The 26,681-nt window shown below is 37.0% G+C and overlaps 1 protein-coding gene across 16 annotated transcripts in view; it reads left to right on the top strand.

Annotated features, from left to right (window-relative positions):
* Positions 1-26,681, top strand: part of OPHN1 (oligophrenin 1) — a 665,513-nt gene that overhangs the window by 444,084 nt on the left and 194,748 nt on the right. For all 16 annotated transcript variants that reach the window (XR_005061052.2, XR_005061051.2, XM_037017099.2 and 13 more), the window contains 2 exons: positions 16,561-16,708; positions 24,845-25,165. Coding sequence is in view for 14 of the 16 variants with exons in the window: in XM_037017099.2 (XP_036872994.1) it covers positions 16,561-16,708; positions 24,845-25,165 (469 nt within the window). In the remaining 2 variants the exon portion in view is untranslated. The remainder of the gene's footprint in view (positions 1-16,560; positions 16,709-24,844; positions 25,166-26,681) is intronic.

The raw sequence follows: 26,681 nt of genomic DNA, 5'->3' as shown, positions 1-26,681 counted from the left end.
TAGCCAGACTTATTAAGAGGAAAAGAGAGTCAACACACATTAACAGAATCAGAAATGAGAAAGGAAAAATCACAAAGAACCCCACAGAAATACAAAGAATTATTACAGAGTACTATGAAAACCTATATGCTAACAAGCTGGGAAACCTAGGAGAAATGGACAACTTCCTAGAAAAATACAACCTTCCAAGACTGACCCAGAAAGAAACAGAAAATCTAAACAGACCAATTACCAGCAACGAAATAGAAGTGGTAATCAAAACACTACCAAGGAACAAACCCCCGGGCCAGATGGATTCACCTCGGAATTTTATCACATATACAGGGAAGACATAATACCCATTCTCCTTAAAGTTTTCCAAAAAATAGAAGAGGAGGGAATACTCCCAAACTTATTCTATGAGGCCAACATCACCCTAATACCAAAACCAGGCAAAGACCCCACCAAAAAAGAACACTATATACCAATATCCCTGATGAACGTAGTTACAAAAATACTAAACAAAATATTAGCAAACCGAATTCAAAAATACATCAAAAGGATCGTACACCATGACCAAGTGGGATTCATCTCAGGGATGCAAGGATGGTACAACATTCGAAAATCCATCAACATCATTCAGCACATCAACAAAAAGAAAGACAAAAACCACATGATCATCTCCATAGATGCTGAGAAATCATTCAACAAAATTCAAAATCCATTTATGATAAAAACTCTCAACAAAATGGGCATAGAGGGTAAGTGCCTCAACATAATAAAGGTCATATATGATAAACCCGCAGCTAACATCATACTGAACAGCGAGAGGCTGAAAGATTTTTCTCTGAGATCGGGAAGACAGGGATGCCCACCCTCCCCACTGTTATTCAACATAGTACTGGTGGTCCAAGCCACAGCAATTAGACAAAACAAAGAAATACCAGGAATCCAGATTGGTAAAGAAGAAGTCAAACTGTCACTATTTGCAGATGACATGATATTGTACATAAAAAACCCTTAAGACTCCACTCCAAAACTACTGGAACTAATACTGGAATTCAGTAAAGTTGCAGGATACAAAAGTAACACACAGAAATCTGTGGCTTTCCCTTACACTAACAGTGAACTAATAGAAAGAGAAATCAGGAAAACAATTTCATTCACAATAGCATCAAAAAGATTAAAATACCTAGGAATAAACCTAACCAAGGAAGTGAAAGACCTATACCCTGAAAACTGCAAGACACTCTTAAGAGAAATTAAAGAGGACACTAACAAATGGTAACTCATCCAATGCTCCTGTCTAGGAAGAATTAATATTGTCAAAACGGCCATCCTTCCCAAACCAATATACAGATTCGATGCAATCCCTATCAAATTACCAAAAGCATTCTTCAATGAACTGGAACAAATAGTTCAAAAATTCATATGGAACCACCAAAGACCCTGAATAGCCAAAGCAATCCTGAGAAAGCAGAATAAAGTGCGGAGGATCTTGCTCCCCAACTTCAAGCTCTACTACAAAGCCACAGTAATCAAGACAATTTGGTACTGGCACAAGAACAGAGCCACATTCCAGTGGAACAGAGTAGAGACTCCAAACATTAACCCAAACATATATGGCCAATTAATATACAATAAAGGTGCCATGGACATACAATGGGGAAATGACAGTCTCTTCAACAGATGGTGCTGGCAAAACTGGACAGCTACATGTAAGAGAATGAAACTGGAGCACTGTCTAATGCCAGACACAAAAGTAAATTCGAAATGGATCAAAGACTTGAATGTAAGTCATGAAACCATAAAACTCTTAGAAAGAAACATATTAAAAAATCTCATGGACATAAACATGAGTGACTTCTTCATGAACATATCTCCCCGGGCAAGGGAAACAAAAGCAAAAATGAACAAGTGGGACTATATCAAGCTAAAAAGCTTCTGTACAGCAAAGGACACCATCAATAGAACAAAAAGGTGTCCCACAGTATGGGAGAATATATTCATAAATGACAGATCTGATAAAGGGTTGATATCCAAAATATATAAAGAGCTCACACAGCTCAACAAACATAAAGCAAATAATCCAATTAAAAAATGGGCTGACGAGCTGAATAGACAGTTCTCTAAAGAAGAAATTCAGATGGCCAACAGACACATGAAAAGATGCTCCACATCGCTTGTCATCAGAGAAATGCAAATTAAAACCGCAAAGAGATATCACCTCACACCAGTAATGATCGCCATCATCGAAATGGCAAACAACAACAAATGTTGGTGAGGTTGTTGAGAAAGGGGAACCCTCCTACACTGCTGGTGGGAATGTAAATTAGTTCAACCATTTTGAAAAGCAGTATGGAGGTTCCTCAGAATGCTCAAAATAGAAATACCATTTGACCCAGGAATTCCACTTCTAAGAATTTACCCTAAGAATGCACCACTCCAGTTGTAAAAGGCAGGTGCACCCCTATGTTTATCGCTGCGCTATTTACAACAGCCAAGGTATGGAAGCAACCTAAATGTCCATCAGTAGATGAATGGATAAAGAAGATGTGGTACATATACACAATGGAATATTACTCAGCCATAAGACAAAAACAGATCCTACCATTTGCAGCAACATGGATGGAGCTAGAGGGTATTATGCTCAGTGAAATAAGCCAAGCGGAGAAGGACAAGTACCATATGATTTCACTCATATGTGGAGTATAAGAAAAAAGGAAAACTGAAGGAACAAAACAGCAGCAGAATCACAGAACCCAAGAATGGACTAACCATTACCAAAGGGAAAGGGACTGGGGAGGATGGGTGGGAAGGGAGGGATATGCGCAGGGAAAAAGAAAGGGGGTATTACGATTAGTATGTATAGTGTGTGTGGGGGGCACGGGGAGGGCTGTGCAACACAAAGAAGACTAGTAGTGATTTTAGAGCATGTCACTATGCTGATGGACAGTGACTGTGAGGGGTATGTGGGGGGTACTTGTTCAAGGGGGGAGCCTAGTAAATGTAATCTTCTTTATGTAATTGTAGATTAATGATACCAAGATAAAAAAAAATTGGGCTGCCAAAACTAAGTCCAGAGATTATGAACCCATCTTCTCTCCTTTCTCTTCTCTTAACAGAAACTATGGAGATTTTCTCAGGTTTTCCTTTCTAAGCCCTCTAGTTATAGGTGTAGTATGTAGTCCTGTTTTCAAAGATCTAATGATATCCATTAATTTAATAAATACTTACTTAATTCTTATTACATACCAGCCAGAGTTCTAGACACTGGGCTCCTGCCTGTAAATAAATAAAAACCATTATTTTATAAATCTTATACACCACTGGAGAGAGACAGATGATAAATAATTTGAAATATTTGTCAGGATATTATTAGTGCTCTGCAGAAAAATAAAACCAGGTAAGGCATTTTTATCTTATAGAAGGTATTCTTCATATGATATTTTAGCAGAGAACTGAATAGAGAGTACAAACCATGATAGATATCTTAGGGTAGAGCCGTTCTAGGAATGATGAACAGTGAGTGCAAAGGACCTGAGGCAGAAGTGTGCTTTGCATGTTGAAAAGCCAAGAGACCAAATGGCTAAGGCTGAATGAGCAAGGAGGACCATTTACTCCATTTGTCTTTCCAAAAGGAATACCAGTATACACAGATTATAGCTCATCATTTAAAAAGACATATGAAGGGAGGCCTTTAGAAAGCCCACAGAATAGAGAGGAAAGAGAAAGTGGATTGTTTCTACCAAAGTACTTACCAATATTTCTGCATTAAAGCTTGAGTCCAAGGTTTACATCTGTAGGTCAGCTTTGGGGAGGATGTTGTAATCCATATTGACTGTAGGGTAATACAGGACATGTTTTAATTTTAGAGAGGACACACAACAGGAAGTGTTCCCTCTGTTTCTCTAGACTTCTCATTTAGAGATAGTGCAGTTTTAAGCCTACTATGTATCTTCTCTGTGCCTTGCATACTGGCACACTGGCAGAATGGGTCTCAAAAAGCTCCCTACCAATGTCTCAGTCTACTAGGAGGAAAAAAAGCATGTAGTCAGCACCATGTGTGGGTGAATTTAACAACTCTCTTTATAAACCCTAGAAGTTAGTGAGCCCATATCCATCTTGGAGCCTGATTAGTTCCTTGATGAAGATCAGGCTATGAGAAAGGAGTTTTGTCAATGAGAAGTGAACGATTTGTGTAACGGTGGAGGGACATAAGATCATTTAATATGGCAGAGATCTTGAAGAGCCACCAAGTCCACATTGCTTGATTTGCCTAGCACATAACCACTTCCCTCCTTATGTCCCCAATTTCACCTTTCCTCCCCTATCTCCCTCAATTACCCCTTTTCGTACCCCAGTCCCAAGAAAACATGGGTTTAAGTCCATTTTGCGGTTGGTGATAGTGCACTAGTTACCATTTTTTGAGCACTTAATATGTTCCAGACTCTACTCTATACATATATTTTCTCAGTCAGTCATCAAATAACCTTTATGAGGTGGATGGTATTATTCTCGGTGTGCAACTGAGGTTTGCAAATGCAAACTGATCCTCAAGTTTGGAGTAATTTAAATGCCTTGCCCAAGGTTGCTTAGCTAGTAAATAGTGAAGCTTCAACTCAACTGTTTCTAAGTCAAAACTGACTATTTAATCTCTGTTACACTCTTTTCTCAATTCCAGCTGGAGAAGAAATAAGTGAGAAAAGGCTCTTTTATTTAATAGATTTTGAGGGGCCTGGCAGCCAAGATTCATTCATTTTAAAAGATGTCATTGAGCTGCTACCTTTTGCCTTTTGCGTCGTTCCCTAGTAGGGCCCTCATTTCTAAAGAAAAATGAGGCAAAACTCTTTGCTGTCAGGAAACTCATGACACTAGCAGGCAATTTGTACTAACTAACATTCAGCATACAGTGTGATCACTACTGTGAAGGTGTACTTCGGATGCTATGGGAGCACATGGAAGGGGAATGTATCTATGTCTTGGGAGTCAGAGAAGGCTTCATACAGTTAGTAAAGCATGAGTTGAGTACTGAAAGTTAAATAGCAGTGGATTAACTAAGGTGTAGACTAACCTTCTATAACAAAGAGGACCACAGATTCAGTAACTTAGATAGAAAATCATTTCTCATGTAAAACTCCACAGGTAAACAATCCAAAATTGTTGGGGCAGCTCTACCATCCTCACCATTTAGCCTCAGTCTCTGGGTCCTAGATACCTCTTCCATTCATCTCCATTTACCCCCAAGGAGAAGGGGAGAAGAGACAGAAAAAAGATGCAGACCATTTCTTTAGGAAAATATGGTCCAGAAGTTCACATACATTACTTCCACTTGTTTTATGTTGTCTAAAACTTAAGTATGTGGCCTTGCCTAGCTGCAAGGGAAATGTAGGCATGGGTGCCCAGGTGAAATTCAGTGACTAATACTAATAAAAGGAAAAAGGGGTGATGAATATTAGGAAGAAATTAGCAGCATCTGCCATAGGAGGGAAAGATATTCTAAGCACAGAGAATTCTGTATACACACAGGAATGAGGAAACATGGCATGTGAAGAACTTAATAACTCATTATAGCTGTGATACAGGTGGAATGTAGGAATAATAGAATATGAGACAAGAATGCAGGCAGTGGCCATATTATGTAACACCTTGTGTGCTAAGCAAAGAATTTGGACTTTGTCCCAAAGATAGTGAGGAGACCCTGAAATATTTTAAGCAGAGGACTAACACAATTATATTTCACGTTTATAAAGGTCAATTTACCCATACTTTGGTAGACAGATAAAAGGAAAAAGTGATAGGAGGCACAGAGAGCAGTTAGGAGACCATTGTCATAATATTAGAGAGGCATGATAAGACTCTGAACTCTAAGGCAGTGGCAGTAGACAGATAAAAGGAAAAAGTGATAGGAGGCACAGAGAGCAGTTAGGAGACCATTGTCATAATATTAGAGAGGCATGATAAGACTCTGAACTCTAAGGCAGTGGCAGTGACAGAGAAGATAGTTTAAAGAGATAGTAATACAGTATAATTGGTATAACATGGTGACTAAATGGATGTGGGATGTGAGAGAGAGGGAGGATGCCAGGATAATAACGTCCAGATTTATGGCTTGGACATTACATTGTTTTAAGTAATGTATTGTTTTAAGTAATAAACAGTTATAAGGAAACAAATGTATTCAATTTTAGAAATGTTCATGTTGAGATACCTCTGGAATATCTTGATGGTGTCTGCTGAGCAAGCAATTAGATATATTGGTATAGAAATCATTAGATTAGAGTGGATGAAACTGTTGAAACAGAGAATGAGACTAAATTGGTGAGATCATTAGAGGACGGAGAACACAATCCTCAGGAAGATCAGCATTTAGGAAGAGGGAGTGGAAGAGAATGGACAGTGTTCACAGTAGTAAGAATGTGGTCATTCAGAAGGATAAGGCATTTTTAGAGAAGGAGCAAGTCAAAATCAGTGATAGAACAAAGTTAAAATAAGGACTTAAAGGTTCCCATTGGATTTGGCAATTAGGTTAATAGTGATCATTGTGAAAACAGTTACAGAAGAGTCATGTGGGCTGGTACCAAACCGAGAAGCAAATGGGATATGAAGAAATGGGGACAAGGGGATTGTGGAGTGGCATCAGCAAGATAGCAATATAGGAATTTCTAGTATTGGTCCCCTCCCAACAACATCAATTTGAACAATGATCTGAACACGTAAGTAGGAAAAGATACATTGAGGAGGAATGATAGAATTACATTACCCTGTCATCTTTCTCCCAAGCCTCAGCAGCCTAAGTACAGATACACACTCCCCATGGGAGAAGGAAAATGAAGTGAGCACCTGACTTCATGGTGGACCCCAGTGCTGGCTTGCTGCAGCAATAGGCCAACTTCTGCAGACCTAGATGTCTCCCATGGCCAGATGCCCAGTCTACCCCAATGATGCCCTAATCCTGGTCATCCCTCAGGGACCCAGATCCAGGTCTGCCTGCACAAACCCAGATCACAGGCCTATCACTACAGACTCAAGGACCTGGCCCATTCCAGTGAACCCAAGCTGCAGTACCTTGGACCCAGGTACTGGGCCTGCCTGGTCAAGGACTCTGGTAGCAAGCCTTCCCATGGACACAACCAGATAGACCACCCAGAATCTCAGGATAGACTGAGTGATGAAGGGATTTGCCTGCTGATGTCAGTTTGGAAAGACCAAAAGAGATGCCTGCTTTGACAAATGTGCAGACATCAATGCAAGGCCACAAGATCATGAATAATGAAGGAAACATGGCACCATCAAAGGAAACTAATAAAGCCCCAATAACTGACCCTAAAGAAATAAATATCTAGGAATGGTCTGATAAGGAATTCAGAATAATCATCCTAAGGAAATACAGTGAACTACAAGAAAACACAAATAGACAACTAAATGACATTAAGAAAACAATGCATGAACAAAATGAGAAGTTCAACAAATAAATAGAAACCACTAAATAAAAATCAAACAGAAATTCTAGAGTTCAGTAAACAATGATTGAACTGAAGAATTCAATAGAGAGCTTCAACATCACACTTATCCAAACAGATGAAAGATGTAGTGAATTAGAAGACAGGTCATTTGCAATCATTCAGTCAGAGAAGCAAAAAGAATATAGAATGAAAAAGTGAAAAAAGCCTGTGTGAATTATGGGATTCATTAAATGAAACAATCTATGCATTACTGGAATCACAGAAGCCCCAGCAGGAGAAGAATGGGAGAAAGCTTAAATAAATAATGACAGAGACTCCCTCAAATGTGAGGTGAGATTTTCAAAGCTTAAAAGTCATCTAAAAATTTCAACCCAACAGAATCTCCAAGATGCATTACAGTTGACCCTTGAACAACATGGGTTTGAACTGTGCAGGTCCACTTATTTGTGGATTTTTTATCAATAAACATACTGGAAAAATTTTGGTGATTTGCAACAATTTTAAAAAGAACATTTTCCTTTCTGTAGCTTACTTTATTGTAATAATATAATATATACTACTTATAACACAAAATATAATCAACTGATAACATAATTTGTTTATGTCATTTGTAAGTCTTCCAGTCAACAATAGGCTATTAGTAGGTGAGTTTTGGGGGAGTTAAAAGTTATACATGGATTTTCAACTGTTCAGGGGATAACCCCTAACCTCCATTTTGCTCAAGAGTAAACTGTATAATGAAACTGTCTAAAATCAAAGACAAAGAGAGAATTTTAAAAGCAGCAAGAAAAAAAAATCCTCATATATAAAGGAACCCCTTATAAGGCTAACAGCAGATTTCTCAGCAGACACCTTGCAGACCAGGAGAGAGTTGGATGATATATGTAAAGTGCTGAAAAAAAAACAACTGCTAAGCATATGTTACCCAGCACAGTCATCTTTAAGAAATGAAGAAGTGATAATAACTTTACTAAACAAACAAAAGCTTGAGGGCATTCATCAACACTAGTCTTGCCATGCAAGAAATGCTGAAAGTAATTCTTCAGGCTGATATTGAAGGGCATTAAGTTTAATAGTCAAATTCAGAATAATACTGTTATATAGTCATGTGTTAATTATGTAACTCTAAAGGACAAAATTATTAAAAATAATTAGCTACAATAATTTGTTAATGGAAACACAGTATAAAAGGAGGTAAATTGTAACATCAAAAACAAAATATGGTGGGAGGTGTAAAGTTGCAGAAGTTAGTATGTGATTGAAGATAAATTGTTATCAGCTTTAAATAGACTTATATCTATATGTTTGTTTATGTAAGTCTCATGGTGACCACAAAGCAAAAACTTACAGTAGACACACAAAAGAGAGAAGAAATGTCAAACCATACCACTACAGAAAATGATCAAGTCACAAGAAGAAACACAGCAAGAAAAGTAGAAAGCAATGAGAGAATTACAAAACATTCAGAAAACAATTATTAAGATGTAATTAGTAAATCTTTACCTATCAGTAATTACTTTAAACATAAATGGATTAAATCATTTGGTCAAAAGGCGTAGAGTGGCTGAATGGATGAAATACAAGACCCTACAATATGCTGCCTAAAATACACTCATTTCAAATGTAAGGGCACATAGAGGCTGAAAATGAAGAGATGAACAAGTTACTCCATGAAAACAGATACCAAAAGAGATCACAGTAGCTGTACTTATATCAGACAAAGTAAATTTTTTTTTTTTGAGAGGGCATCTCTCATATTTATTGATCAAATGGTTGTTAACAACAATAAAATTCAGTATAGGGGGGTCAATGCTCAATGTACAATCATTAATCCATCTCAAGCCTAACTCTCATCAGTCTCCAATCTTCTGAAGCATAACGAACAAGTTCTTACTTGGTGAACAAATTCTTACATAGTGAATAAATTCTTACATGGTGAACAGTACAAGGGCATTCATCACAGAAACTTTCGGTTTTGATCATGCATTATGAACTATAAACAATCAGGTCAAATATGAATATTCATTTGATTTTTATACTTGATTTATATGTTGATCCCACATTTCTCCCTTTATTATTATTATTATTTTTATTTATTTATTTTATTTTATTTTATTTTATTTATTTATTTATTATTTATTTTTTTATTTTTTTTGAGAGGGCATCTCTCATATTTATTGATCAAATGGTTGTTAACAACAACAAAATTCAGTATAGGGGGGTCAACGCTCAATGTACAATCATTAATCCATCTCAAGCCTAATTCTCGTCAGTCTCCAATCTTCTGAAGCATAACGAACAAGTTCTTACATGGTGAACGAATTCTTACATAGTGAATAAATTCTTACATGGTGAACAGTACAAGGGCATTCATCACAGAAACTTTCGGTTTTGATCATGCATTATGACCTATAAACAATCAGGTCAAATATGAATATTCGTTTGATTTTTGTACTTGATTTATATGTTGATCCCACATTTCTCCTATTATTATTATTATTTTTATTTTTAATAAAAAGCTGAAGTGGTAGGTAGGTGCAAGATAAAGGTAGAAAACATAGTTTAGTGCTGTAAGAGGGAAAATGTAGATGATCAGATGATCAGGTGTGTGCCTATGGACTAAGTATTAATCCAGGCTAGACAAGGGCAGCAAGACATCCACGGATGCAGAAGATTTCTCTCAAAGCAAGGGGGGGTGAGGTTCTGAGCCTCACCTCTGTTGATCCCCAAATTCTCACCTGATGGACCCCTGCGACTGTGCCTGTCTTAGGTTGTTCCTCCCTTGAGGAATCTTACCCGTCTCTGGCTAACCAGTCATCTTTCGGGGCCATACAGGGAAATGTAAAGTTGGTAAGTGAGAGAGAAGCCATATTGTTTGCAAAGGTTAGCTTTTTACTTCTTTGCAGATTTATGCCCTGTGGCTTCTATGCCCAGCACTTGTCTCGAGGTATCTTTACCACCTGGAGGAATTATGATACTCGGTAAATTCGATATGAGGCACGAATTCTATTTAAGGGTTGTAATTAGGAAGGAAGAAGAAAAGCTATAGATGTAGCATATGAAGGAAACATGGGAGGATTGATTATTTCTTTGACATATCTTCTTGTATAGTACCTTAAGTATGTATAGGTTTTAAACTACTAACTAATTTGCACACACATATTAACATAATAGGAATACGGTGACATAAACAAAGCAAATCTATAATTACCATCCATCTCCAGTGAAGCCAAGAAAACCATTTAGGCACCCTAGGCATTTGCGAAAATTTATCTATGATATGATGGATATTTTCCAACTGTACTTGAACCATCAGACAAATTAAAGCAGCCCATTTCTGGGATCTGTTCACATCCCATATGTTCTTTTAACCATAGATAGTCTATAGTCATGAGATTTTGGAGTGCTACAACTTGCACCCCTCCCAACTCCTGGTTGAGTTCCAACAGTACAGATCCACTCAAATTCATTGTCTCACTGTATGCACATGCCAGCCTAGACATCTCCCTCCTCATTCCTATGGCAAGTCCAGGAGACGGTGGGCTGGATGCAGCCACAACCGCAGCATCATCCGGATCCCTGTGGAGGCTTTTTGATGATCATCCCCCGGCACAAGTCCTCCAGAGAGTGCTGATGCCGGAAGCTCCTCCTCATATCGTATCTTAGTTCATTTTCTGGGTATCCAAGCTAGGCCTTGATCTTCTGCGTAGAAACAAACAGACCCTTTGCCCACACTTTGACATGCCCTCTATACCACTGTGCAGAACTCATTGGAGGTCAGCACACAGTAACTGCTTTTTTTTTTTTTTTTTTTTAATTAAGAGAAAGGAATATTATCAGAAAAGAGTACCTCCATAGCTGATCATCTGACACCCTTTAAGTGATCAACATTAAGGATATTTAAAGCATGCGTTGATCTTTGATTTACCAATAGTTTTATCCTGTCAAGGAGTAATCCCCCTTTTCTTTCTTTCTTTCTTTCTTTCTTTCTTTCTTTCTTTCTTTCTTTCTTTCTTTCTTTCTTTCTTTCTTTCTTTCTTTCTTTCTTTCTTTCTTTTTTTGTTTGTTTTTTTATTTTTTAATCTACACTTTCATGAAGAATACTATGTTTACTATGCTCTCCCCTATATCAGGTCCCCCCTAACAACCACATTACGGTTACTGTCCATCAGCTTAGCAAAATGTTGTAGAGTCACTACTTGTCCTCTCTGTGTTGTGCAGCCCACCCTCCCCTTTCTCCCTCCCCCCCATGCATGCTAATCTTAATACCCCCCTTCTTCTTCCCCCCCCTTATCCCTCCCTGCCCACCCATCTTCCCCAGTTCCTTTCCCTTTGGTACCTGTTAGTCCATTTTTGGGTTCTGTAATTCCGCTGCTGTTTTGTTCCTTCAGTTTTTCCTTTGTTCCTATACTCCTCACATGAGTGAAATCATTTGGTATTTCTCTTTCTCCACTTGGCTTATTTCACTGAGCATAATACTCTCCAGCTCCATCCATGTTGCTGCAAATGGTTGGATTTTTCCACTTCTTATGGCTGAGTAGTTTTCCATTGTGTATATGTACCACATCTTCTTTATCCATTCATCTACTGATGGACATTTCGGTTGCTTCCAATTCTTGGCTATTGTAAATAGTGCTGCGATAAACATAGGGGTGCATCTCTCTTTCTCAAACTTGATTGCTGCGTTCTTAGGGTAAATTCCTAGGAGTGGAATTCCTGGGTCAAATGGTAGGTCTGTTTTGAGCATTTTGATGAACCTCCATACTGCTTTCCACAATGGTTGAACTAATTTACATTCCCACCAGCAGTGTAGGAGGGTTCCCCTTTCTCCACAGCCTCGCCAACATTTGTTGTTGTTCAGACAAAGTAAATTTTAAGGCAAAGATTGTAACAATAGACAAAGAAGTTCTTATTTAAGGATAAGGTGTTCTATTCATCAAGAGGATATAGAAATTTAAATATATGTGCATCTAACATTGGAGCACAAATCCAAGGGGGAAAATATACAAAAATAAAAAGGTAGTAGGGGAATTTAATGCCTCACTTTCAAATATGCATAGATGGCCCAGACAGAAGATCAGTAAATATTAGACTTAAACTATACTTCAGGCCAAATGAACCTAACAGACATACACAGAATATTCCACCCAATAGCAGAATACACATTCTCAAGTGCACATGGAATATTCTCAAAGATAGATGATACATTAGATACATAGATACATAGATACAAGAGAAGCCTTAGCAAATGTAAGAAGATTGAAATCAAACCAATTATGTTTTTGGACCAGAATGGTATGAAACTAGGAATTAACAGAAAGAAAACTGGAAAATTCACGAATACATGGTAATTAAACAACACACTCTTGATCAACCAATAGGTAAGGAAAAAAATTTAAAAAGATATATCTTGAAACTAATAAAAATGGAAAAACAATGTATAAAAAACTTATGGGATGCAGCAAAAGCAGTTCTAAAAGGGAATTCCATAATGATAAACACCTACTTAAAAAAAAAGAAAAATAAAACTCAGCCCACTCACTACTGGAGCTTCCCCGCTGCCCATTCATTCTGCACCCATGGTGCCCAGTGCCCTCATGCACTGGCTCCAGACTTACTGGCAGTGGGAGTGGCTTCAAGATGGGGCAAAAAAAAAGGAAAAATAAAGATTACAACTAAACAACCTTTCACCTCAAGAAACTTTAAAAGGAGGAGAAACTAAGTCCAAAGTTTGTGGAAGGAAGTAATTCACAAAGCTGACAGCAGAAATAAATGAAATAGAGACCAGTAAAACAATAGGTAAGATCAATGAAACCAAGAGCTGATTTTTTCAAAAAAAGATAAATCTGACAAGACTTTCACTAGACTAAGACATAGAAGACCTAGATATACAAAGTTAGAAATGAAACAGGAGACACCACAGAAATACAAAGGATAACAGGAGACTGCTGTGAATAATAGTATACCAAATTGACTAACCTAGAAAAAATGGATAAGTTCCTAGAAACACACAACCTACCAAAAGTGAATCATGAAGAAATATAAAATCTGAACAGACTAATAATGAATGTGATTGAGTTAGTAATGAGAAATCTCCCAACAAAGGAAATCCCAGGGACCAGGACCAGATGGTTTCATTGGTGACATCTACCAAACATTAAAAGAAGAAGTGATGCCAGTCCTTCTCAAATGTCCAAAAAATTGAATAGGAAGGAACTTGCCAAACTCATTTTATGAGGCAAACATTACTCTCAAACATACCAAATCAAGATAAGAACTACAAAGAAAACTTTAGGCCAATATACCTGATGAATATAGATTTAGAAATTATCAGCAAAATACCAGCATACCAATTCAACAGAACATTAAAAGGATCATACAGCGTGATCAAGTGGGATTTACCCCTGAGATGCAACGATGGTTCAATGTATACAAATCAATAAATAAGATAAAGCACATAAATACAATGAAAAATAAAAATCATATGACTATCTCAATAAACGTAGAAAATGCATTTGCTAAAATTCAACTTCCTTTTTTGGTAAAAACTCTCAACAAATTGTGTATAGAAGGAACATACCTCAATATAATAAAGACGATATATGGCAAGCCCACAACTAATATCATACTGAATGGTCAAAGGTGGACAGCTTTCCTGCTAAGATCAGAAACAAGACAAGGGTGCTCACTCTTAACACTCCTGTTCAACGTAGTATTGGAGTCCTAGTCAGAGCAATCAGGCAAGAAAAATAAAATACATCAAAATCAGAAAGAGCTATATATTTCTGGTAGTTTTTTATGGATACACAACATTGTTAATTTTACCTTCTGGATGTTGGCGATTTTTGTATTCCTATAAATAATATTGTTAAGCTTTTTTCTGGGATGTAGTTAGTTACTGTAAAACGCTTTCAAGTATTTCTTTTAGGGTTTGTTAAGCAGAAAAAGCATAGTGTTTAGGGTAAATTTTTCTTCACTAATGAAGCAAAACTTGTCTGTATATCCTACCTAGTGTCCTATGAATTATTCAATTTTCCACTGTGGTTGGTGAGAACAGGAACTCTTCTGGTCACTGTGTGATCTTAGGTAATTGTTCCCTTTAATTCTATCATATGTTCTTACCTCACACATATGTATTGATCAGTATTCAGCTAAATCTTAAAGAGGACCCCTAAAGACCTCCAGAGCTGTTTGAGCAACTCTCCTCCCTGAAAACTCACTTCCTTGACCTCCCCATACTTGCAAGTCAATGTCTTCAACTTATACTTCTAAGCTCCCCCTGGGTTTCACTCCGTGCATTACAACCTGCAGACTCTCTCTAGGGTATAAGCCGGGACTATTGCGGGATTCACCTCATTTGTTTTCCCTCTGTTGTGGATCACTCTTTCATTGCCACATTTCCAATGCCTAGAAAACCATCATTACATGTATTTTTTTCTAGTTTTTAAATTCTGACTGGCTGAAAATGTAAATCTAGTTCCTTTTGCCCTACTTGGATGAAAGTGGAAATAGCTGAGATGGTTCTTTTCAGAGGACAGTTTGGCCTTTTATACCAGAATTTAAAATGTGCTTGGCTTTTGACTCAGCAATTTCAGTCACTCTCCTAGTTGCTAGAGATATATAGAAGTGAACATGATGACTTCCTTTTATATAGCATACAAACAGTAAGCAGACAGACAACAAAGAAGAACTAAGTACAGTATACTATGTTAGGAAATGTAATAAATGCTAAGGAGAAAAAAACTTAAACAGGGAAGGGGGATAGGAAGCTTTGGGTATAAGTGTTTCAAAGTTTTAGATAACGTTCACCTGGAAGGATTCAATGAGAGAAGTATATTTGATCATAAACTTTCTGGAACTGTGAGAGCAAACTACATGAGTATCTGGAGGAAAAGCACTCCAGTTAAAAGAAATGCTCAGTGCAAAGACCCTGGTATGTTTGATGAATAGCAAGTAATATTTGTTACAACTACTACAATGCCTAAGCAGATGCTCACAAATTGTAGCTATTTAGAGTATTATTACTCATGGTGGTGGAACTGTATGGCCTCAAAACTTTCCTGCTTGCTACTATGTCATATTCTGTCTTCCCTATGCCATGAGACTGAGATGTGTACTGCCTTGTAGTTGTTCTTGCATTGCTCTCTCATCATTTCCTGGTTTTTACACAGGCTTCCCTTCTGTTCCTAATCAAGTAAATTCTGTGACTATGCAGCCTACATTGACTCTTGTCTGATAGAATGTTCAACTCTTAACATTTCTCTTTGTACTAATCATTGGAGTTGATTTCATTGTTGCAATGGACAATGGTCCCCTTTCTCTGCACCACATACATATATTTGTCCTCCCGAAGTGTGTACACTGTGGCCAAAAGCACATTTTCCTCTGAGACATGAAGATCCTCAAATGCATATGGGAGAGTATATAAAAATTCTAATCACAACTCCTCCCTCAGTCATCCAGCACTTTTTACATCTTCCAAGGTACTTCATTTTTGCTCTTTCTCTTTTGAATAAGTAATTCATACATGGTATGAAATTTTAAAAGATCAAAATGGTACAGGAGTGAAAAATAAGTTTCCCCCCATTCTGTCCTCAGTCGCTTATTATTCCTGTATTGAGGCAAACAATGTAACCAGTTTCTTTGGTATCCTTTCAGAGATATTAAGTGCATTTAGTCATCCTCCACATACCACAACTACCCATACAATGTATCTTGACTACATTATTCATTTGATTTTTACCACACGCTATGAGGTAAGTGGTGCTATCCCCATGTTACAGATGAGGAAGCTAAGGCTCAGAAATGGGAGGTGACTTGCCTAAGGTTTCCAGGCAGTAAGTGGAAAATATGGGACTGATGTTGCAGTTTCTGTCTGCATTCTTTCCTACACACTGAGCAGTACCAGGTCCTCTGCCTCAAACATGGTAGCAAATTTCTAAACATTTGCTTGAAGCTAGAATGATTAAGAAAACTCCCCCAATTCCTTTAATAATGTTAGAAATAATATGGCAGACACTAGATGTAATGATGGTGGGTGTCAACTTGTGGGTACCATTAGGGAGACAAAAACTTGATCTTTCTCATTTTTCCTGGAATTATTCCCCTTTTACAGATCTATTCAGGTCCACCGGAGGAAAATGCTACACCCCCAGTGCCTCCTCCTAGAGTGACAGCAAGAAGGCACAAACCAATCACAATTTCAAAGCGTTTGCTACGGGAAAGGACAGTCTTCTACACTTCTTCGATGAATGAAAGTGAAGGTCAGTAATGAGGTTCACCCTTAAGCTTCTTAACAATGATTAGACACAGAGGAAATTGAAGGGCAGAAGTGAAGGCATAGCCATTTATCTCCAAGAAAAGATAGACTTTTCCTGGCTCCTGGGTCTGGTAAAGCAAGGTTTGTGAAATTTGTGCCCAGAGAGTGAATTTATCTTTTGGCAGTGGATAGGCCAAGGATGAGCCTGTAAAGCCTGCTATCATGATCCCTTCAGAAGCTAGTGGAGGATCCAAGATGTTCTTAGACCTTTACTTCAGTGCACTGAAATGGGTGAGCAATGTGTTTTCTCAATGTTTTGAGATTTTAAATTCAATTTCAGCTTACATGTAGGAGTGACATCAACAAGATAACTGAATAAGAGTTTCCAGTTCTTGCTCCCTCACAGGACATCAATATGAATAACCATCCATACATGAAAACCTCTTCACAAGAGCTATGGAATTCTGCTGAGATTATAGTACCTGGGTAGAGCACAGAAATAAGAAAAGCTGCATTACAGAGGATAGGAAGGACATTTCCATTTTACCCATGTCACCCCTTCCCCAAGCTCACACAACACAATGCAGAGAGAAATATCCTTCACATGGGGGAAGGAGAGTGAAGTGAGCAAACCAAGTTTCACCTTCAATTCTAGCACCAGGCCCATTCCAGTGAACCTTGGTGTCAACCCATCCACCATTGACCCAGGTTCCATGCTAGCCTCCACAGACTCAGGCTCCAGATCTTCACAAGCGCCAGGCCATTTCTTCCAATGTCAAGTAATCCCCTTGAACCCAGGCTCCAATTTCATCCCTGCAGATCCAGGCTGCAGACTCATCTACCTGATGACCCAAGTACCAGACCATACCCAAGTACTCCAGTAGCAAGCCTGCCTGTGGAGCCCACTAGCTGGCCCATCTAGAATCTCTATACTGACTGATAAAGTCATTTTCTTGTTAAAGATAATATGTAAAGACTGAAAGATGTGCCAACATCTTCAACTAGGCAACAGCAACACAAGGCCACAAGGATCAAGAATAATTAGGAAAGCATGATACTACCAAAGGAACAAAATAAAGCACCAGGAATTAACCCTAATTAAATGGAGATCTATGAACTGTCTGACAAGGAATTCCAAATAATCATTTTAAAGATGTTCAGTGAGCTACAGAGAACACAGATAGACAACTAAGTCAAATCAGGAAAACAATACATGAGAAGTTTAATAAAGTGATAGAAACCATTAAAAAAAGAACCAAACAGAAATTGAACTGAAGAACACAATTATTGCACTGAAAAATTCAATAGAGAGCTTCATTATCAAACTCAATCAAGCAGAAGAAAGAATCATAAAGCTCAAAGTCAGATTGCTTTAAATTATCTAGTCAGAGGAACAAAAAGAAAGATTAAAAAAGAGTGAAGAACACATAAGAGACTTATGGGACCTCTTCTAACAAACTAATATACACATATTGGAGTCCCAGAAAATGCAGAGAAAAGAAGGGCAGAAAGTTTATTAAAATAAATAATGACATAAAACTTCCTAAATCTGGAGAGGCATATGAACATCCAGATCCAGTAAGCCCAAAGAAACTCATATAGGTTAAACATAAAGAGATGTTCACCAAAACAGATCATAATAAAATTCTCAAAATTCTGTGACAGAGAGTTTTGAGCACAGCAAGAGAAAAGTGAGTTGTTCACATACAAGGAAACCCCCTTGTTTATTGTAATCTATGAGCAGATTTCTCAGCAAAAACCTTGCAGACCAAGAGAGAGTGGGATGACATATTCAAAGTAGTGAAAGACGAAAACTGCCAACTAAGAATGTTATACCAGACAAGGCAGTACTTCGGAAATGAAGGGGAGATAAAACTTTTCCAGGCAAACAAAAGCTGAAGGATTTCATTACCACTAGACTGTGTTTGCGAGAAATGCTGAAAGTTCTTCAAGTTGAAACAAATGAACACAAACAACATGGTAAACATATGAAAGTCTAAAACTCATTGGTAAAGATAAAAACCTTGTGAGATCCCTAATACTCAAATACTGTAATTATGGTATATAAATAACTTTTAACTCTCATATAAAATACTAAATTAAAATATAAAATTATTAAAAAATAACTATACCTATAATAATTTGTTAATGGGAATACAATCTAAAAAGATATAAATTATGGTATAAATAGGATGAAATGTAGAGAGGGAAGAGAACTAAATGTAGAGTTTTTGTATGTGGTCAGCATTACTTTGTTACCAGCTTAAAACAGATTGGTATGTGATGTTTTATGTAAAATTTGTGATACTCAAAAATTCAAAACCTGAAGTATATACACAAAAGTGAAATAAAAAGGAATCAAAGTATACTACTACTAAAAATAAGATCACAAAGATAGCAAGAGAGGAGGAAAGGAAGAAAAATATATTAGAGTCAGAAACAATTAACAAAATGGCAATAGTAAGTCCTTTCCTACCAATAATTACTTTAAATGAAAATGGATTAAATTCTCCAATCAAAAGACATAGAGTGGCTGAATGGAAAAAATAAATAAATTTCAACTATATGCTGTCTTCAAGAGACCCACTTTAGCTGTAAGGACACACATAGGTGAAAACTGGAGGAATAGAAAAGGAAAAAACGTGTTCCATGCAAATGGTAACCAGAAGAGAGCAAGAGTGACTGTACTTATATCAGACAAAATAGACCATATGTTGAAAAGTCTCATGAGAGACCAAAAGCATCATTTTAATAATTTTATACTGATAATTATACCATGCACAAGAGGCTATAACTACTGTAAATATATATATATATATACATACACACACACACATACATACATACATACATATATATACACCCAACATCCAAGCATCTAAGTATGTAAAACAAGTATTAACAGAAATAAAGGGAGAAAATAGACAGCAATAAGATAATAGTAGGGGATTTAAATACCTGACTTTCAGCAATGCACAGATCATCCAGACAGAACATAGATAAGGAAACAGCTGACGGACCAAAAGACATTACAACCAATGCCAGAAAATACAAAGAACCATAAATTGACAACTGGGAACAATTATATACCAAGAAATTGGATAACCTAGAAGAAATGTATAAATTCCTAGAAACATACATCTTACCAAGTCTGAATTATGAAGAAATAGAAAATCTGAACAGACCAGTAATGAGTAAGACGATTGAATTAGTAATAAAAAATCTCCCAACAAAGAAAAGCCTCACAACCTGATATGTTCACTGGAGAATTCTACCAAACATTTAATGAAATTATTACCAATCCTCAAAATCTTCCAAAAAATTTAAGAGGGGGAAACAATCCCAGACTCATTTTGCCATTCCAGCATTATCCTGACACCAAAGCCGAACAAGGACAATATAAGAAAACCAAAGGCTGATATCCCTAATGAACAGAGATGCAAAAACCCTCAACATAATACTAGAAAACTGATTCATCAACAGATTAAAAGGATCTTACAGCATGATCAAATAGGATTTTTTCCTAGGATGAATAAAAGGATAGTTCAATATAAACAAGACAATAAATGTGACATACCACATTGCTAGAATGAAAGATAAAAAGCATATGATCATTTCAACAGGTCCAGGAAAGGCATTTGAAAAAATATTAATTCATGATAATAATTCTCAACAAATTAGTTATAGGAGGAATGCACCTCATACAGTAAAGGTCATATGTGACAAACCCACAGGTAACATCATACTCACAGGCGAACAACTGAAAGCTTTTCCTCTAATATCAAGAACAAGGATGGACACACTTTCCATTTATATTCAGCATAGCACTTGTAGTCTTAGACAGAGCAATTAGTCAAGAAAAAGTAACAAAAGGCATCCACATCAGAATAGAAAAAGTAAAATTGTCTCTGTTTTTAGATGATATAACCTTATATATAGAAAACTCTATAAAGACCACCAAAAGACCATTAGAACTAGTAAGTGAATTCAGCGAAGTACAGGATACAAAATCAGCATACAAAATTCACTTGTGTTTCTATATACTAACAATGAATTATCCAAAAATGAAATTAAGGAAACCATCCCTTTTATAATAGCATCAAAAAATAAAAATAAAGTAAAATACTTAGGAGTAAATTTAACCAAGGAGTTAAAGACCTGTACACTAAAATTAGAGGGCATTGATGAAAAAAATTGAAGACACAAATGAAAAAATATTCCATGTTCACATATTGGAAGAATTGATATTGTTAAAATGCCCATACTACCTAAAGCTATTTATAGATTCAGTGTAGTTCTATGTATTCAACTTTTTAAGATTCCACATAATATATGAGATCATGCAATTTCTTTCTTTATGTATGACTTATTTCACTTACTATGTCTTCCATGTTGTTGCAAATGGCAGGATATCCTTTTTTAAGGCTGATAATGTACATATATATCACATTTTCATTATCCATTCATCTATCAATAGACACTTAGATTGTCTCTGTGTCTTGTTATCTTTTTAATTCTAGCCATCCTTAAGTGAGTGTGAATCCATACTCATTTAATCCTCACCACTTCACATGTAATGTAGGTATGAGATCCATTTTATAGTGAAGGACATTGGAGCCTCAGAGAGGATGACAAGTTTGCCCAATTCACACAGCCACTAAATGACAGAGCAGCAATTTGCATTCATTTTATTCTGGAGCTCATTTGTCTATTTTAATATTGTAATTCCTATAACCTTTCTGAACACTATCCTGAGAAGGAGCCAATCTTTCTACTCACCACTGTTATTTACCAGTAGCATTTCATTATCTTATCCCGAACTTGTAATTACCCTTGTATAGTGTATTTCAATGAGTCTTTCCCCCTTCATCATGGACTCCATATCTAAGCCCTGTCTGCTCCACCCCCTTATCTTTTGAATCTGTCTCTGTTTGCTGCTGCTAATCCAATATAGATCCTTATTACCAGCAGTCCCCCATCTGGCCCTATACCTCCAGTCTTCCTAGTCCAGTATACATTTTATAGTGAACATAAAAGAGATATTCTAAAAAAACATAATAATGCTGCTTCCTGCCAAAAAATGTCAGTCCTCTCTGGCTCAATGATGAAGTTCATATTCCTGTAGATGGCCTTCATGGCCTTCATGATATAGCTCCAACCCATCTTAGCAACCTTATCTCCAGCTATCTGCACTTTTCATCTAAAATTGGTTTCTATGCTCAAGCCACATTAAACTTATTTTTTATTTTATGTTTTCTTAGACAAACCATGATCTTTCACTCTTCCAAGTCCTTTTTTTCCTGAAATTCCCTCTCTTCTTTGTTCCATCGAGGCCTGTCTCAAATGTTACCTCTTTTACAAGATCTTCTCCAGCCCCTCCAGACAGAATGTGCCCTGTCTTCCTCATAGCACTAATTTTCATGATTCTACTCTTGGTAATTTATCTAGTTCTCCTGCTGGACTAGTGTATAACCTCTCACAGCTTCTCACCACCACTGAGCCACATATAGAAGAGTGGCCTCCAGTTGGCTACATGCCTATTTGTAAGGCCTTCTTGTCTGGTACTGATTCATTTCCAGTTCTATGCAGTTTCTAAAGTTGGTCTGTCTGTCTTCCTGTGGAAATGAATGGCTGATTAAAGAAAAGGGATGAAACTGAATTCTTATTTCCTGACAGAAGCAATCAACTCTTTCTTCAGAAAGAGTGTGAACTCTGGAAATAGACTTCTAGCTTTGAAGACTGGCTTTGTCACATTAGTTTTGTACACTGAGCCTCTCAGTGCCTTGGATTCCTTGTCTATAAGATAATACTAATAAGAGTTTACTACTTTATAGTTTTAAAGATTATGTGAGATAATCCATGTAAAGCACTTAAAACAGGGTCTGGCACAGAGTGTTCAAGTAATGGTATCTGTTATAACTATCATTATCACTGTCATGATTATCATCACTATTTTATCATTTTTATTCAGCACATCCCAAAGCCTGGAAATATTTTTCCTGGCAGAAGAGTCTAGTTCCAAAGTCCCATTGCTGCTGTCATTTCATCTTCTATTTCTTCAAGCCAGGAAAATGTCCTTTCCCATGTGTAAGATAGTGGCCTCTCTGAGACTGTATGTGGATCATCCTTAGGAGATTGGATCTCTTATACTATATTAAGGTGGCAATGATACTGTTACGGCCTGTAGAGTGCAGCCAACCCCTGTTGTCTTCCACAAAGGAGAACATGCATGGAATTTCCTACGGTCTCCACCAAAAGAAGAAAATATTCAGATAGAAACATGTAACCAAGATGTATGTTGGGAATAAAGCATGTGGAAGAAGAAAATAATATCACTGTTCATTTTTTTGAGAGGGTAAATGTGCTTGAGTTTACTCCTAAGTGCTAAAGATTTAAATATGGCCTCTGTCACATGGTATGTCCTGTAAGCATGTTATCTAGTTATATGACACTCTTGTGCTTATATTTCTACTATTATTTGTTAGCCATTGGTAATTTTTTGTTTGACTGTTCTAGTCTGGTGGTAATTGTGCTACAGTTAATGAAAGCGAGGTCATATATCTATCCTGGGACAAGAATAGGGGAACTTTAGAGGAATTCCTCTTGGTCCTGACCCCTGTGGTGGTAAGGAGAAGAAAACTCTGGGGAAAAAGTCTATTCAGCAAGACAGCCCTTCCTTCCCACATGGAAACTCTTGCCTCATTGCACACTTGAAGCATAACATTATAGATAATAACTAACAACTACTGAGTGTTTATTATGTACCAGGCACTGAAATAAATATACTATCTCATGTAGTCCTTACCAAAACCACATGAGGCAGGTTTTATTATTATTCCCACTTTACTGAAGAGAAAGTTTGAAGTACAGAGAGATTATGAACTTGCCCAAGGCCCCACAGTTGGTTAAGAAGCAGAACTGAGATTCATACCTGACTACCTGGCTCCAGAGCCTGCATCTCTTTTAACATTTTACTATGAAGAGTTTCAAACTTAAACTGAAGTTGAAAAAACAGTAAAACATACTAGTCATATACATATCACCCAACTTTAGCATTTGCTACCACACACCCAATCTTGTTTTATCTATACCCATACTCACTCCCCCAACCAAGACATCATATAATTTCATCCATAAATATTTCAGTATATATCTCTAAAACATAAGGACTGTCTTTTTAACCAAAATTACAATACCATCATCATACTTAAAGCAAACAGAAAAAATCCCAGGAATTCCTGAAGATTACTATCTAGACAGTGTCCAAAGTCTCCTGTTACTTAATTTTTTAAAAATAAAATCAGGATCCAAATAAGATCCATGTATTACAATTGTTTGACATGTCTCTCAGGTTTCATTTAGCTGACCAGAACCTCTGTTCTTAACCACAAACTCTGATCTAGGTTTTCTATTACTAAGGAAGTGAGTTTCTTTATAGCAAGAGTTCTCAATCAGGGGTTCATTAACAGTTTCAGGGAGCTCCATGAATCTCTTAAAATTAGTTTCCAGATTTTGCATGTATTTGAGTAGGTTAATTTTTTTAGGGAGAGGATCCTTAGCTTTCATTAAAGTCTCAAAGCTTTAAGTAAGACTCAGAGCAATTGAAAAGCATATACTATTGTCACAGGAAATTGTAAACTACAAAAGTTAGGGGAAGAACATAAAGTGTCTAGTTGGGGGCTGCTTTTTGAGGGTTGAGAAAGAAGTTAAATTCTGTTAAGTTTATTAACTTGAAATTTAAGAGATCTTTACAAATTACTTTTAAGAGAAAATCAAATAGTTAAATATTAACTGATATCAATATATAAAAAGAATAGAATATATAATTGATTGGGGACTCTTAAGTCCTTTTGGAATTACATATCTCTTTGAATAAAGCATCTTGGTGAATTATGGTTCTACAGAATGGTGTTGGTGAAAATCATACTCAGATCTTGAAGTGAATTCCCTATACAGTGGGAACTGTGACACCACATAAATTGGGGTAGAGACTGATTTTGTCAGATATTGTTGATTTTTTCCACAATTATAGCTCCTTAGAAAATGTGCACAATTTTTCAGTATTATGCATGCAAGTCTAAAAATGAAAAGGTGATCAAGGTTATCATTAATATTCCCTTTTTGCACAAACTATTCCTAGATGAAATCCAATATCACATGCCCAATGGCACTATCATCAGCAGTATAGAACCCCACAAGCAGCTACAATACCCCAAACTACCAATTCAAAGGAGTACGGAAGCTGATCCTGGGAGGAAGTCCCCAAGCAGGCCTGTTTCAGATGGCAAGTTGGAGTCATGCCCTGAGGTGGATGTGGGGAAATTGGTGTCCAGGCTTCAGGATGGAGGGACCAAGACCATACCAAAAGCCACCAATGGACCTGTGCCAGGCTCTGGGCCCACTAAGGCTCCTTTCCACATAAAGAGACCAGCTCCTCGGCCCCTGGCTCACCACAAGGAGGGTAAGTGCCTGGGAATGCCTTGGGAACCAGAATTGAACCCAACTACTTTGCACCCTGAGCTCTAGCTGAGGTTGGAGGTAGAAATAGTATTCTGTCCTAGTTTACTGCCACTAATCTTGAGATGGTGTACAGAACATAGAAATCATTCACAATAATCACTAAAACGTAAACTCCATTAGGGCAGGCTTTTTTGCCTGTTTTCTTTACTTCTATATCCTAAGTGCTTAGAACAATGCTTGACTCTTACATAGTAGGCAGTCATTATTTGTAGAATAAATTAATAATAATATTATTTATACTATTGCCACTGTTATCATTTATTAAACATTTGCTATATGCCTGGCACTGTATGAGGTACTGATGTATTATTTCTCCTTTTCAATTTTTTATTGAAGTATTGTTGATACACAATATTATATTGGTTTCAAGTAAACAACACAGTGATTCAACAGTTACACACATTATTAAATCTTCACCCCAACTAGTGCAGTTACTATCTGTAAACATAGAAAGATGTTACAGAACCACTGACTATATTTTTCCATGCTGTACTTCCATCCCTGTGACCAACTTATATTATGATTGAGATTTTGTGTCTCTTCATTCCATTCACCTATTTCACCCAACCACCCCAACCCCTCTCCCATGATAACCACCAGTCACTTCTCAGTGTCTGTAAGTCTACTACTGTTTTATCCATTTTGTTTTGTTTTTAGATTCCACATATAAGTGAAATCATATAGTATTTGTCTTTCACGACCTAGCTTATTTCACGTAGCATAATACCCTCTAGGTCCATCCATGTTGTCGTGAATGGCAGGATTTCTTCCTTTTTATGGCTGAATAATATTCCACTATGTGTATATATCACTTTTTTTTTTTTTTGAGAGGGCATCTCTCATATTTATTGATCAAATGGTTGTTAACAACAATAAAATTCAGTATAGGGGGGTCAATGCTCAATGTACAATCATTAATCCATCTCAAGCCTAATTCTCGTCAGTCTCCAATCTTCTGAAGCATAACGAACAAGTTCTTACATGGTGAACGAATTCTTACAGAGTGAATAAATTCTTACATGGTGAACAGTACAAGGGCATTCATCACAGAAACTTTCGGTTTTGATCATGCAATATGACCTATAAACCATCAGGTCAAATATGAATATTCATTTGATTTTTGTACTTGATTTATATGTTGATCCCACATTTCTCCTATTATTATTATTATTTTTATTTTTAATAAAATGCTGAAGTGGTAGGTAGATGCAAGATAAAGGTAGAAAACATAGTTTAGTGCTGTAAGAAGGCAAATGTAGATGATCAGATGATCAGGTGTGTGCCTATGGACTAAGTATTAATCCAGGCTAGACAAGGGCAGCAAGACATCCACGGATGCAGAAGATTTCTCTCAAAGCAGGGGGGGTGAGGTTCTGAGCCTCACCTCTGTTGATCCCCAAATTCTCACCTGATGGCCCCCCTGCGACTGTGCCTGTCTTAGGTTGTTCCTCCCTTGA

The sequence above is a fragment of the Manis javanica genome, chromosome X, assembly GCF_040802235.1.
Source record: "Manis javanica isolate MJ-LG chromosome X, MJ_LKY, whole genome shotgun sequence".
NCBI lineage: Eukaryota > Metazoa > Chordata > Mammalia > Pholidota > Manidae > Manis > Manis javanica.
This window is presented reverse-complemented; position numbering and strand designations above follow the sequence as displayed.